The sequence below is a fragment of the Mustelus asterias genome, chromosome 29 (genome assembly GCF_964213995.1).
Source record: "Mustelus asterias chromosome 29, sMusAst1.hap1.1, whole genome shotgun sequence".
Classification (NCBI taxonomy): Eukaryota; Metazoa; Chordata; class Chondrichthyes; order Carcharhiniformes; family Triakidae; genus Mustelus; species Mustelus asterias.
The window spans coordinates 7644565-7659178 of NC_135829.1; the positions used below are offsets into that span (position 1 = coordinate 7644565).

The following is a 14614-nucleotide window of genomic DNA, read 5'->3' on the forward strand; positions in this document are numbered from 1 at the left end:
CTTCTTATTGTGCCCCACCCCAGTCCAACGCTGGCATCTCCACATCATAATAGAGGGAAAGTTGGCCGATTGGATAGGTAACTGGCTGTCTGATCGAAGACAGAGGGTGGTGGTCGATGGAAAATTTTCAGATTGGAGGCAGGTTGCTGGCGGAGTGCTGCAGGGATCAGTGCTTGGTCCTCTGCTCTTTGTGATTTTTATTAATGACTTAGAGGAGGGGGCTGAAGGGTGGATCAGTAAATTTGCTGATGACACCAAGATTGGTGGAGTAGTGGATGAGGTGGAGGGCTGTTGTAGGCTGCAAAGAGACATAGATAGGATGCAAAGCTGGGCTGAAAAATGGCAAATGGAGTTTAACCCTGATAAATGTGAGGTGATTCATTTTGGTAGGACTAATTTAAATGTGGATTACAGGGTCAAAGGTAGGGTTCTGAAGACTGTGGAGGAACAGAGAGATCTTGGGGTCCATATCCACAGATCTCTAAAGGTTGCCACTCAAGTGGATAGAGCTGTGAAGAAGGCCTATAGTGTGTTAGCTTTTATTAACAGGGGGTTGGAGTTTAAGAGCCGTGGGGTTATGCTGCAACTGTACAGGACCTTGGTGAGAGCACATTTGGAATATTGTGTGCAGTTCTGGTCACCTCACTATAAGAAGGATGTGGAAGCGCTGGAAAGAGTGCAGAGGAGATTTACCAGGATGCTGCCTGGTTTGGAGGGTAGGTCTTATGAGGAAAGGTTGAGGGAGCTAGGGCTGTTCTCTCTGGAGCGGAGGAGGCTGAGGGGAGACTTAATAGAGGTTTATAAAATGATGAAGGGGATAGATAGAGTGAACGTTCAAAGACTATTTCCTCGGGTGGATGGAGCTATTACAAGGGGGCATAACTATAGGGTTTGTGGTGGGAGATATAGGAAGGATATCAGAGGTAGGTTCTTTACGCAGAGAGTGGTTGGGGTGTGGAATGGACTGCCTGCAGTGATAGTGGAGTCAGACACTTTAGGAACATTTAAGCGGTTATTGGATAGGCACATGGAGCGCACCAGGATGATAGGGAGTGGGATAGCTTGATCTTGGTTTCAGATAAAGCTCGGCACAACATCGTGGGCCGAAGGGCCTGTTCTGTGCTGTACTGTTTTATAATATTAATGATTAGGCCTCAAACAGATCCTTTGCATGTGAATAGTTTTGGAGTGGCCTGAGCTCATGCAAGGTGCTATATCAATGCAAGTCCTTTTCTCTGAGTGCATCATTTAATCTGAATTGGTTGTAAGTGAGGATTTGATTTGAATTTTGAATCATAGAATCACACAGTGCAGAAGAGGCCCTTCAGCCCATCGAGTCTGCACCGACGTATTAGAATTTGTTTATTTATTAGTGTCACAAGTAGGCTTACATTAACACTGCAATGAAGTTACTGTGAAAATCCCCTAGTCGCCACACTCTGGTGCCTGTTCGGGTACACTGAGGGAGAATTTAGCATGGCTAATGCACCTAACCAGCACGTCTTTTGGACTCTGGGAGGAAACCGGAGCACCCGGAGGAAACCCACGCAGACACGGGGAGAACATGAAGACTCCACACAGACAGTGACACGAGCTGAGAATCAAACCCAGCTCCCTGGCGCTGTGAGGCCGCAGTGCTAACCGCATCTGAACACCCATCAACCAACACTCGGCCCATAGCCTTGAATGTTATGACGTGCCAAGTGCTTTGTTTTATTGTCACATGTACTGGGATACAGTGAAAAGTATTGTTTCTTGCGCGCTATACAGACAAAGCATACTGTTCATAGAGTACATAGGGGAGAAGGAAAGGAGAGGGTGCAGAACATAGTGTTCCAGTCATAGCTAGGGTGTAGTGAAAGATCAGTTTAGTATATGACAGGGCAATCCAAAAGTCTGATAGCAGCAGGGAAGAAGCTGTTCTTGAGTTGGTTTGTACGTGACCACAGACATTTGTACCTTTTTCCCGACGGAAGAAGGTGGAAGAGAGAATGTCCGGGGTGCGTGGGGTCCTTGATTATGCTGGCTGCTTTTCCGAGGCAGCAGGAAGTGTAGACTGAGTCAATGGATGGGAGGAATGATCGGGCTACATTCATGACCCTTCGTAGTTTCTTGTGGTCTTGGTCAGAGCCGGAGCCACACCAAGCTGTGATACATGCGGAAAGGATGCTTTCTATGGATTTCAGACACACTTACAAAATAAATCCTGATCTAAAAGCAGAGAGGCCGTCCAGACTGTCCTTTCCTCAGCTGCCCCCTTAGAAAGTTGGACACTTGCACAACTCACTCACAACAATTTGATTAGAGACTGCGCAAAGAAATGGAACTGTGCCTCTCTGGCAGGAAATGATGGGACGAAATCTCATTAATGTACTGGGCAAGCTGGGTTCTGGTCACTTTTGAGGGAAGGTACAGGGGGAACAGTACTTGAGCCACTAAAATCAATTATTCCCCGCAAAGATCTCTTTGGCCACAGATATGGATCGAAAGGGACATTGATATCTTTCCAGCATCGAGATTGCTTCCCCTCGCTGGATTGGGTTCTCACTAACTCACTATCTTTGAGATAGATGCAAAATGGTGAAGACGATCACTTATTATCATTACTGAGGGAGTGCCGCACTGTCAGAGGGTCAGTACTGAGGGAGCGCCGCACTGTCAGAGGGTCAGTGCTGAGGGAGTGCCGCACTGTCAGAGGGTCAGTGCTGAGGGAGTGCCGCACTGTCAGAGGGTCAGTGCTGAGGGAGTGCCGCACTGTCAGAGGGTCAGTGCTGAGGGAGTGCCGCACTGTCAGAGGGTCAGTGCTGAGGGAGTTCCGCACTGTCAGAGGGTCAGTACTGAGGGAATGCCGCACTGTCAGAGGGTCAGTGCTGAGGGAGTGCCGCACTGTCAGAGGGTCAGTGCTGAGGGAGTGCTGTAGTGTCAGAGGGGTCAGTGCTGAGGGGATGCAGCACTGTCAGAGGGTCAGTGCTGAGGGAGTGCCGCACTGTCAGAGGATCAGTGCTGAGGGGATGCAGCACTGTCAGAGGATCAGTGCTGAGGGAGTGCCGCACTGTCAGAGGGTCAGTGCTGAGGGAGTGCCGCACTGTCAGAGAGTCAGTCCTGAGGGAATGCAGCACTATCAGAGGTTCAGTGCTGAGGGAGTGCCGCACTGTCAGAGGGTCAGTGCTGAGGGAGTGCTGTAGTGTCAGAGGGGTCAGTGCTGAGGGGATGCAGCACTGTCAGAGGGTCAGTGCTGAGGGAGTGCCGCACTGTCAGAGGGTCAGTGCTGAGGGAGTGCCGCACTGTCAGAGGGTCAGTGCTGAGGGAGTGCCGCACTGTCAGAGGGTCAGTGCTGAGGGAGTGCCGCACTGTCAGAGGATCAGTGCTGAGGGAGTGCCGCACTGTCAGAGGGTCAGTGCTGAGGGAGTGCCGCACTGTCAGAGGGTCAGTGCTGAGGGAGTGCCGCACTGTCAGAGGATCAGTACTGAGGGAGTGCCGCACTGTCAGAGGGTCAGTGCTGAGGGAGTGCCGCACTGTCAGAGGATCAGTGCTGAGGGGATGCAGCACTGTCAGAGGGTCAGTGCTGAGGGAGTGCCGCACTGTCAGAGGGTCAGTGCTGAGGGAGTGCTGCACTGTCAGAGGGTCAGTAATGAGGGAGTACCGCATTGTCAGAGGGTCAGTACTGAGGGAGTGTGTGTGTCTGCATGTTTGTGTGTGTCTGCCTGTGTGTGTGTGTGTGTGTGTTTGTGTGTGTTTGTGTCTATGTATGTATGTGTCTGTGTGCGTGTGTGCATTGATTTGATTTGATTTGATTTATTATTCACATGTATTGGGATACAGCGAAAAGTATTGTTTCTTGCACCTATACAGATAAAGCATACCGTTCATAGAGAAGGAAATGAGAGAGTGCAGAATGTAGTGTTACAGTCATAGCTGGGGTGTAGAGAAAGATCAGCTTAATGCAAGATAGATCCATTCAAAAGTCTGACAGCATTGTTCTTGACGTCCGGTTGGTACGTGACTTCAGACTTTTGTATCCTTTTCCCGACGGAAGAAGGTAGAAGGGAGAATGTCCGGGGTGTGTGGGGTCCTTGATTATGCTGGCTGCTTTGCCAAGGCAGCGGGAAGTGTAGACAGAGTCAATGGATGGGAGGCTGGTTTGCGTGATGGACTGGGCTTCGTTCACGACCTTTTGTAGTTCCTTGCGGTCTTGGGCAGAGCAGGAGCCATACCAAGCTGTGATACAACCAGAAAGAATGTTTCCTATGGTGCAGCTGTAAAAGTTGGTGAGAGTCGTAGCTGACATGCCAAATTTCCTTAGTCTCCTGAGAAAGTAGAGTTTTGCTGTGTGCGTGTGTACGTGTGTGTGAATATGTGTGTATGTCTGAGTGCATGCGTGCGTGCGTGTATGTGTATACTCCTCATTCAGCTGTGAAAATAACTCCCCGCAGGAGCAATCAGAATTTTTATTTTTATATTTCAGCGACCGGATTCAATTCTTGCTGCGCCTGATCCCTGGCGTTTATCTACCCTGGGCTCTCAGTCACTGAGTAGCTCCCACCAGCAGATCACAACTGCCATCAATCCAGAAATATCTACAGCTCTACACCTGTCAAATCTAGAAGAATGGGCCCAATTGTCCACCCTGGATGGAGCTGTACAGTTACCGACAGCAGCTAATGGAAAGGTACAACAAAAATAACTTAACTGTATTGAAAGAGATGAGAATTTGAGCAAACTATATCCATCTTTCTGGAAAGTGTTCCAGTTAAAGGAACACATCACAACCTATTTAAGATCATCAGTTGAGCTGATAATGTGTCTCGCAAGAAGCAACATAGATTCAGACACAGCGACCCACCCTCTGCAAACAAAAGGAATAAGTCCAAGCTTTGCGTTTTTTTGAATTGCCTGGAAGCTATAGTGCCCTGTTATTTTCTCCATGGCAACACCGCAGCCAATCAGAGTCCACTTGTCAACCAACCCTTTCATCCTGCAGTGTAAATTGTTGTGATTTGAAATTTGATATTCTTGCATTTGTCCTGATGAGTGCAAGTTGAAAAGCTTCAGCAGCATGTGCCTCTGCTCAGCAATCTCCCTCCTTTCTTGAATATCGGCATTATTTCATTTGTGTTTTTCCAATGTGTTGGGACTTCTCCAGATTCGAGGGAACTTTGAAAGATTAGATCAATGCACCCGCTATCTCTGCGGAACAGATTCTCTTTTCTGTTTATTTGTTGAATCTCTCAATTCACCAGCTCTCTATATTAACAGCATGTACACACACACACGCATGCACACAGACGCACACACACACATGCACACACACATGCACATATGCACACAAACATGCATGCACGCACACACATATACACACAAATGCACACACACACACACGTGGTACATGCACACACATGTACATGCACATGTGCGCACGTGGACGCACATACGCACACACATGCACACACACACATGCACATGCACACACACACGCACACACACGCACACACAGATGCATGCACACAAGCGCACATGCGCACACACACAGACACAGACAGACACCCACGCATAAACACACGCACATACATGCACACACACACACGGAAACACAAACACAAATAGAGACACACACGCACATATAGACATGCGCACATACATATATAGATATGTATATAATTTCTAAGCCTATGATTTATATAGTTCTGCCTCTGAACTTCCCTCGGCCTAACCTATCACCATGGTACCTATCCAAACCAGGCTGACTCCAGCCACTCGGACTCCACTGGATTTCTGATATGGAGTTAGAGAGTTTATAGCACAGGCCCCCAGCCTGACTAACCCAGGCCAGTGTTAATCCTTCTCCCAATTCTCCTCATCCTCTCTGTCCAGTGACTCTCAGGGAGAGAAAGATGTGCGGGTTAGGTGGATTGGCCGTGCTAAATTGCCACTTAGTGTCCAAAGTGTAGGTTAGGGGGATTAGCGGGGTAAATACGTGGGGCCATGGGGATTGGGTCTGGGTGTGTTGTTCTGTTGGAGATTTGGTGCAGACTCGATGGTCCAAATAGCCTCGTTTTGCACTGTAGGGATTCTATAAAACTATGACGTGTCCCCCCCAACATCCCCCAACAACCCCCCCCCCCACCCCCCCCCAAACACCTCCCCCCCTCCCCCCCCGCCCCCGCCGTCATAATCTTATGGCCGGAATTCTCCGAACTTGCACGCCCCGCCACTGCTGCCAGCAAGAATGGAGAATTTAGCGCTCAGCTAAGTCCCCATTCACTGCAGCGGTGCTGGAGAATCCCAGCAGTGGGCGGGGTTGGAGAATTCCGGCCTAAAATATTCCACTAAGATCACCTCCGGTTCGTCTGAACTCCAGTGAGTATCAGTCCTCAACCTTTCCGAATGGCTGGCCTGCTTCATTAAGGGAATAGCAGATGGAAGGTGGGGGGTTGGAGGGGGGGGGGGCCACATGTGACAGTATTAAGTGCTTGTTGGTAAATGTCGGCACTGTAACCTCTTGGTAACAGCTTATTAATTTGCACTTGAGCTTTGAGACATCTGTCGCTGGTTAAAAAAGAAGCAAGTTCGGCCCCCGTGGTGAGCCACCCAGTGGTAGCATGAACTCTTTGCAAGTTGCAGTGAGGAATAAATCGTGTGTTAAACTGAGGGGTGTGGGGTTTCAGGCTCACAAGCCCTGCCCCATAGCCCCGAATTCGTAAAAGAATTAACACTCAATAAGAAGAACAAGGAAAATTACAGCACAGGAACAGGCCCTTCGGCCCTCCAAGCCTGCACCGACCATGCTGTCCGACTGAACAAAAACCTCCTACAATTCCGGGCACCATATCCCTCTATTCCCATCCTATTCATGTATTTGTCCAGACGCCCCTTAAAAGTCACCATCGTATCTGCTTCCACTACCTCCCCCAGCAGCGAGTTCCAGGCATCCACCCACCCTCAATGTAAAGAACTTGCCTCGTACATCTCCTTTAAACTTTGCCCCTCGCACCTTAAACCAATGCCACTTGGTAATTGGCTCTTCCACCCTGGGCAAAAGCTTCTGACTATCCACTCTGTCCATGCCTCTCATAATCTTGTAGACTTCTATCAGGTCGCCCCCTCAACCTCTGTCATTTCAGTGAGAACAAATCAAGTTTCTCCAACCTCTCCTCATAGCTAATGCCCTCCACACCAGGCAATATCCTGGTAAATCTTTTCTGTGCCCTCTCTAAAGTCTCCACATCCTTCTGGTAGTGTCGCAACCAGAATTGAACACTATATCCCAAGTGCGGCCTAACTAAGGTTCTATAAAACTGCAACATGACTTGCCAATTTTTAAGCTCAATGCCCCAGCCGATGAAGGCAAGCATGTTGAATATGTTTAAATCACGGGTAGATAGATTTCTGACCGGTAAGGGAATTAAGGGTTATGGGGAGCAGGCGGGTAAGTGGAACTGATTCACTTCAGATCAGCCATGATCTTATTGAATGGCGGGGCAGGCTTGAGGAGCTAGATGGCCTACTCCTGCTCCTATTTCTTATGTTCCTATGTTCTTATGCCGCATGCCTTCTTGACTACCTTCTCCACCTGTGTTGCCACTTCCAGTGACCTGTGTACCTGTACACCCAGATCCCTCTGCCGATAAATACTCTTAAGGGTTCTGCCATTTACTGTATATTTCCTTTTTATTAGACCTTCCAAAATGCATCACCTCACATTTGGCCGGATTAAACTCCATCTGCCATCTCTCCGCCCAAGTCTCCAACTGATCTATGTCCTGCTGTATCCTCTGATGGTCCTCATCGCTATCCACAAATCCACTAACCTTTTGTCGTCCGCAAACTTACTAATCAATCCAGTTACATTTTCCTCCAAATCATTTATATATATTACAAACAGCAAAGGTCCCAGCACTGATCCCTGAGGAACGTGACTTGTCACAGCCCTCCATTCAGAAACGCACCCTTCCACTGCTATCCTCTGTCTTTGACCGAGCCAGTTTTGTATCCACCTTGCCAGCTCACCTCTGATCCCATGCGACTTCACCTTCTGCACCAGTCTGCCATGAGGGATCTTGTCAAAGGCCTTACTGAAGTTCATGTAGACAACATCCACTGCCCTACCCTCATCAATCATCTTCGTCACTTTCTCGAAAAACTCGATCAAGTTAGGGAGACACGACCTCCCCTTCACAAAACCATGTTGCCTCTCGCTAATACGTCCACTTATTTCCAAGTAGGAGTAAATCCTGTCTCGAAGAATCCTCTTCAATAATTTTCCGAAGAAGCTAACTTCTCCTGTTCTTGATGGTTGTTAAGAGGCTTGTCTGTGTAAATTGGTTAGGATTATATTTACTGGAGTTTAGAAGAGTGAGAGGGGTGGCCTGGTGGCACAGTGGTTAGCGCTGCTGCCTCACAGCTCCAGGGACCCGGGTTCAATTCCTGGCTTGGGTCATTGTCTGTGTGGAGTTTGCACGTTCTCCCCGTGTCTGCGTGGGTTTCCTCCGGGTGCTCTGGTTTCCTTCCACAGTCCGAAAGATGTGCAGGTTAGGTGCATTGGCCATGCTAAATTGCCCCTTAGTGTCCCGGGATGCATAGGTTAGAGGGATTAATGAGGTAAATATGTGGAGTTATGGGGATAGGGCCTGGGTGAGATTGTTGTCAGTGTAGACTCGATGGGCCGAATGGCCTTCTTCTGCACTGTAGGGATTCTATGATTTCATCGACACTTATAAAATTCTAACAGGATTAGACAGCGTAGATTCAGAAAGAATGTTCCCAATGGTTGGGGAGTCCAGATTAGGGGTCATAGTTTGAGGCTAAGGGGTAAACTGAGGTGAGGAGAAATTTCTTCACCCAGAGGGTGGTGAATGTGTGGAATTCACTGCCACAGAAAGTAGTTGAGGCGAAAACATTGTGTGATTTTGAGAGGAAATTAGATATAGCTCTTGGGGCTGAAGGGATCAAGTGATATGGAGGGAAGGAGGGATCAGGATATTGAATTTGATGATCAGCCATGATCAAAATGAATGGGGGAGCAGGCTCAAAGGGCCGAATGGCCTAGTCCTGCTTCTAGTTTCTATGTTTCTAAAATCATTGATGCACATCCACTGGGGAGACAGTCGTGTGATGATAATGTCACTGCACTTGTAATCTAAACGTCCAGGCGAATAGCCACGGGACATGGTTTGAAATCCCACCAGAGAGCTGATTTGAGCATTTGATTAATAAATCTGGAGTATAAGGTTACTTTCAGGAATGGTGACCACGAAACCATCATGAATTGACATAAAAATCCCTTTTGCAAAGTGTAATAAACACGGATCAAAGTAACAAAGGATTTATTGCCACCAATAAATAGGCATTTGCAACAAAAGGTCAGATGGAATTAACTCTGTGACTGTATGACTCTCCGCCCTGGCTCCAACTGAGGATCCTCCCCTACCCGGGATACGCACCCTTGCTCCCGATTGGCTCAGCTTCCTGCCTCGGCACTCCATAGGGTCTGCCCTGATCACATGACCCCCAAGGAACCCCCCACTTATAGGGGCCATGTTCCCACAAGGAGAAAATCTGCCATCCTTACCTGGTCTGGCCTACACGTGACTCCAGAGCCACAGCAATGTGGTTGACTCTGAACTGCCCTCTGAAATGGCCTAAAAGGCTGCTCAGTTCAAGGGCAATTAATCACGGCAAAAATTGCTGGCCTTGACAGCGATGCCCATATCCCATGAAAGCACAGTGGTTAGCACTGCTGCCTCGCAGCGCCAGGGACCCGGGTTCAATTCCGACCTAGGGTCACTGTCTGTGTAGAGTTTGTACATTCTCCCCATATCTGCGTGGGTTTCCTTCCACAGCCTGAAAGACGTGCTGGTTAGGGTGCATTGGCCGTGCTAAATTCTCCCTCAGTGTACCCGAACAGGCGCCGGAGTGTGGCGACTAGGGGATTTTCACAGTAACTTCATTGCCGTGTTAATGTAAGCCTACTTGTGACAATAATAAATAAACTTTAAAACTTTAGGTTAGGTGGATTGGCCATGCTAAATTGCCCCTTAGTGTCCAAAGATGAGTAGGTTAGGTGGATTGATCATGCTAAATTGCCCCTTATTGTCCAAAGATGTGTAGGTTAGGTGAATTGGCCATGCTAAATTGCCCCTTATTGTCCAAAGATGAGTAGGTTAGGTGGATTGATCATGCTAAATTGCCCCTTATTGTCCAAAGATGTGTAGGTTAGGTGAATTGGCCATGCTAAATTGCCCCTTATTGTCCAAAGATGTGTAGGTTAGGTGGATTGGCCATGGTAAATTGCTCCTTAGTGATCCAAGATGTGTAAGTTAGTTGGATTGGTGGGGTAAATATGTCGGGTTACCAGGATAGGGCCTGGGTGTGTTGCTCTATTGAAGAGTTGGTGCAGAATCGATGGGCCGAATGGTCTCCTGTGGGGATTCTATGATATTTGCAATTATTTCTGAACAAGTCTGCAGCAATGGAGGGGTGGGGTGCAGGCTTATTCGCAGTGTTGGTGGATTCTCGCAATCAGCACTGCGGACAGCTCCCGCTCCTACACTACAGACATCACGTTATTGCTTGACACAAAGCTTCGGGTGACTTCCAAATCCACCGAAGCATACAGTTTGTCAAAATGTATATTTTTCTTCTCCCTCAGCGGTTCAATTACTTTCCCTCCGTTCACTGACGCTCAGCACTCGAACACAAGGAATGTGAAATGCCCGAGGCGCTTTCCCTCTCAAATAACAAAGGATCAAGAATTGGTGAGAGAGGGGTGGCAGGAGGGGGGAATCTTAATAACTACCGCTATGGCCTACAGGCAGCCTCGCAAATAACAAAAAAAAAGGAGATAAAAATAAGAGAGCTGCTCACAGTCTCTTAGCAACGAAGAGAACTTCAATGTCTTGACTGATGTTGAAAGGCTTGATTGTTCCAGGGGCTGGTTGTCGGTGTCTCGCCTTCAGCAAGAGTCGAGTCGTCTAACAGCACACGCTCCGAGAGTTCGTATTGAAACCCCCCCCGCCCCGCCCCCCCCTTGCTGGTCTCCCTTGGCGTTGCTCAGATTTGTAGCAAGGGCAACAACTTGCATTTAGATAGCGCCTCTGACATAGCAGAACACAAGAGCTTCACCAAACAAATTTTGGCAAGAGAGGCAGTGGCGTAATGGTATTGTTGCTGGACGAGTAATCCAGAGACCCCCTCCCCCCCCAGGGGTAATGGACCCAGATTCGAATCCCACCACGGCAGATGGTGAAATTTGAATTCAATAAAAATCTGGAATTAGCAGTCTAAAGGTGACCATTGTTTAAAGTTTATTTATTAGTGTCAAAAATAGGCTTGCATTAACACCGCAATGAAGTTACTGTGAAAATCCTCTAGTCGCCACACTCTGGTGACTTTTCGGGTACACAGAGGGTGAATTTAGCACGGCCAATGCACCCTAATCAGCACGTCTTTCAGACTGTGGGAGGAAACTGGAGCACCCGGAGGAAACCCACGAGGACACGGTGCCTTTTAAGGTGTCGATTGTCATAAAACCCCATCTGGTTCACTAATGTCCTTTAGGGAAGGAAATCTGCTGCCCTTACCCGGTCTGGCCTGCGAGTGACTCCAGTGGGGCGGCACAGTGGTTAGCACTGCTACCTCACAGCTCCAGGGACCAGGGTTTGATTCCTGGCTTGGGTCAGTGTCTGTGCGGAGTCTGCACGTTCTCCCCGTGCCTGCGTGGGTTTCCTCCGGGTGCTCCGGTTTCCTCCCACAGTCTGAAAGACGTGCAGGTTAGGGTGTATTGGCCGAGCTAAATTCTCCCTCAGTGTACCCGAACAGCTGCCGGAGCGTGGCGACTAGGGGATTTTCACAGTCACTTCATTGCAGTGTTAATGTAAGCTTACTTGTGACACCAATAAATAAACTTTAAAACTTTAAACTCTGGGGACCTGGGTGCGAATCCTGCCAAGGCAGATAGCTGGAATTAAGAATCTACTGATGACCATGAAACCACGCTCTGGCGAAGCGTCATCCAGGCTCGAAACGTTGGCTCTATTCTCTCTCCACAGATGCTGTCAGACCCACTGAGTTTTTCCAGCATTTTCTGTTTTTGTCTCAGATTCCAGCATAGAATCATAGAATAGAATCATAGAATCCCTACAGTGCAGAAGGAGGCCATTCGGTCCACTGAGTCTGCACCGACTACAGTCCCACCCAGCCCCTTACCCCTTTACCCCACATATCTACCCTGCTAATCCCCTGACACTAGGGTGAATTTAGCATGGCCAATTCACCTAACCCGCACACCTTTGGACTGGGGGAGGAAACAGGAGCACCCGGAGGAAACCCACGCAGACACGGAGAGAATGTGCAAACTCCACACAGGCAGTGACCCAAGGCCGGAATTGAACCCGGGTTCCTGGTGCTGTGAGGCAGCAGCGCTAACTATTTTGCTTTTATGAAACCATTGCCGATTGTTGGAAAAATCCATCTGGTTCACTATTGCCCCTTTAGGGAAGGAAATCTGCCATCCTTACCCGGTCTGGCCTACATGTGACTCCAGAGCCACAGCAAAGTGTACTTGACTCTCAACTGCCCTCAGGCAAATGGGGATGGGCAATAAACGCTGGCCAGCCAGAGACGTCCATGTCCCATGAATGAATTAAAAAAAAGTAAAGGACTTTGAGAGGCTTTCGTGAGGTGTGACCAGGAGTCGCAAAAATTTATTTATTTTGTTAGTCACAAGTAAGGCTTACATTAACACTGCAATGAAGTTACTGTGAAATTCCCCTAGTTGCCACACTCTGACGCCTATTCGGGTCAATGCACCCTAACCAGCACGTCTTTCAAGAATGTGGGAGGAAACTGGAGCGCTCGGAGGAAACCCACGCAGACACGGGGAGAACGTGCAAACTCCACACAGAGAAGCTGGGAATCGAACCCGCATCTCTGGTGCTGTGAGGCAGCAAGTGCTGACCACTGTGCCACCGTGCCGTATAATGTAGCAAAAGTACAACTGCTTATTCCTCAGCATTTTCTGTGTCTGTATGAGAGTGGCATTCTGCGATGAGCACACAGCGTCAGACACAACCAGTACTCCTGTGGAAACATCTTACCATCAGGGTAAACAACATGGTATCATTAGTATCTAAATTGCTGCTATTATCCTTATCTCGCGGTAACAGGAAGAGATAAAGATGGAATAAACCCTATTATACGCGTTAACCATGATCTAATTCGGATGTATCCTTCTCTAATCTGGACATTGTGAATTTGCAGTTAAATGTGTGTATCAGCATTGAGCAGCTGGGCTTGGAGCGAGTCCCAGCCAAACCTCAATGGATTGCAAACATTGATCTTGTTCCTCAGTCACGTGGAGTCTTTAGGACCTCGGCTTAACTATTTCCCGATAAAGCATTGAAGGGAGTAATTGATTTGTCCACCGTGGTTCTGATTAGAAAGGGAGCTGTACAAAAACCTACAGAGAGCAGCTCAGAGCACGTGAAGCTAAGCAGCGAAGGAACTTGTTTGGTGTGGAATGTGTTGACAACTCTGGCAAGGTATCTAACATGGGGCAAGGATTATTTGTTGGGAACCCCATAGAATATTTAAATTGAGAGATGTGCGGTGCTTAACCAAGTTATTTATTAGTGTCACAAGCGGGCTTACATTAACACTGCAATGAAGTTACTGTGAAAATCCCCTAGTCACCACACTCCGGCGCCTGTTCGGGTGCATTGAGGGAGAATTTAGCATGGCCAATGCACCTAACCAGCACGTCTTTCAGACTAATATTTGCTAATGTAATATTTACTTCAAAATCTTAAGATTCCTACAGTGCAGAAGGAGGCCATCCGGCCCAATGGCTCTAAAATATGTAAGAAGTGTTAAAGGATGGCGGCATGGTGGCACAGTGGTTCGCACTGCTGCCTCACAGCGCCAGGGACCTGGGTTCAATTCCCAACTTGGGTCACTGTCTGTGCGGAGTCTGCACGTTCTCCCCATGTCTGCTTAGGTTTCTTCTGGGTGCTCCGGTTTCCTCCCACAGTCCAAAGATGTGCAGGTTAGGTGGATTGGCCATGCTAAATTGCCCCTTAGTGTCCAAAGATGTGCGGATTAGGTGGATTGGCCATGCTAAATCGCCCCTTAGTGTCAGGGGGACTAGCTAGGGTAAGTACATGGGGTTACGGGATAAGGCCTGGGTGGGATTGTGGTCGGTGCAGACTCCATGGGCTGAATGGCCTCCTTCTGCACTGTAGGGATTCTGTGATTCTATGATCAAATTTTGTCCACTTTTTAAGAATTCTTTCACATCAGCGAATGTGTTGTCCGCACCAGAGAGCGCAAAAGCTGTCGCAAAACTGGTGCCGGCCTTGGAGGTCCATTCAGCTACTTCCTCCAAGGAATCTTCTGAGCTGTTAGGGGCAGCTTCTTGAGTGTTGTTGGAGCTGCGCTCATTAAGGCAAGTGGGGATTATCCCATCACACTCCTGACTAGTGCCTTGTTGATGGTGGACAGGCTTTGGGGAGTCAAGAGGTGAGTTGCTGGCTGCAGAATTCCCACCCTCTGACCTGCTCTTGTAGCTGCAGTACAGTTGGTCCAGTTCAGTTTCTGGTCAATGGTAATATCAACGATG

The 14614-nt window shown here is 48.4% G+C and overlaps 1 protein-coding gene across 1 annotated transcript in view; it reads left to right on the forward strand.

Moving 5' to 3' along the window:
• ccdc33 (coiled-coil domain containing 33) overlaps nucleotides 1–14614 on the forward strand; it is a 289497-nt gene that overhangs the window by 181660 nt on the left and 93223 nt on the right. The window contains exon 15 of the mRNA XM_078199812.1: nucleotides 4466–4669. Coding sequence (XP_078055938.1) covers nucleotides 4466–4669 — 204 coding nt within the window. The remainder of the gene's footprint in view (nucleotides 1–4465; nucleotides 4670–14614) is intronic.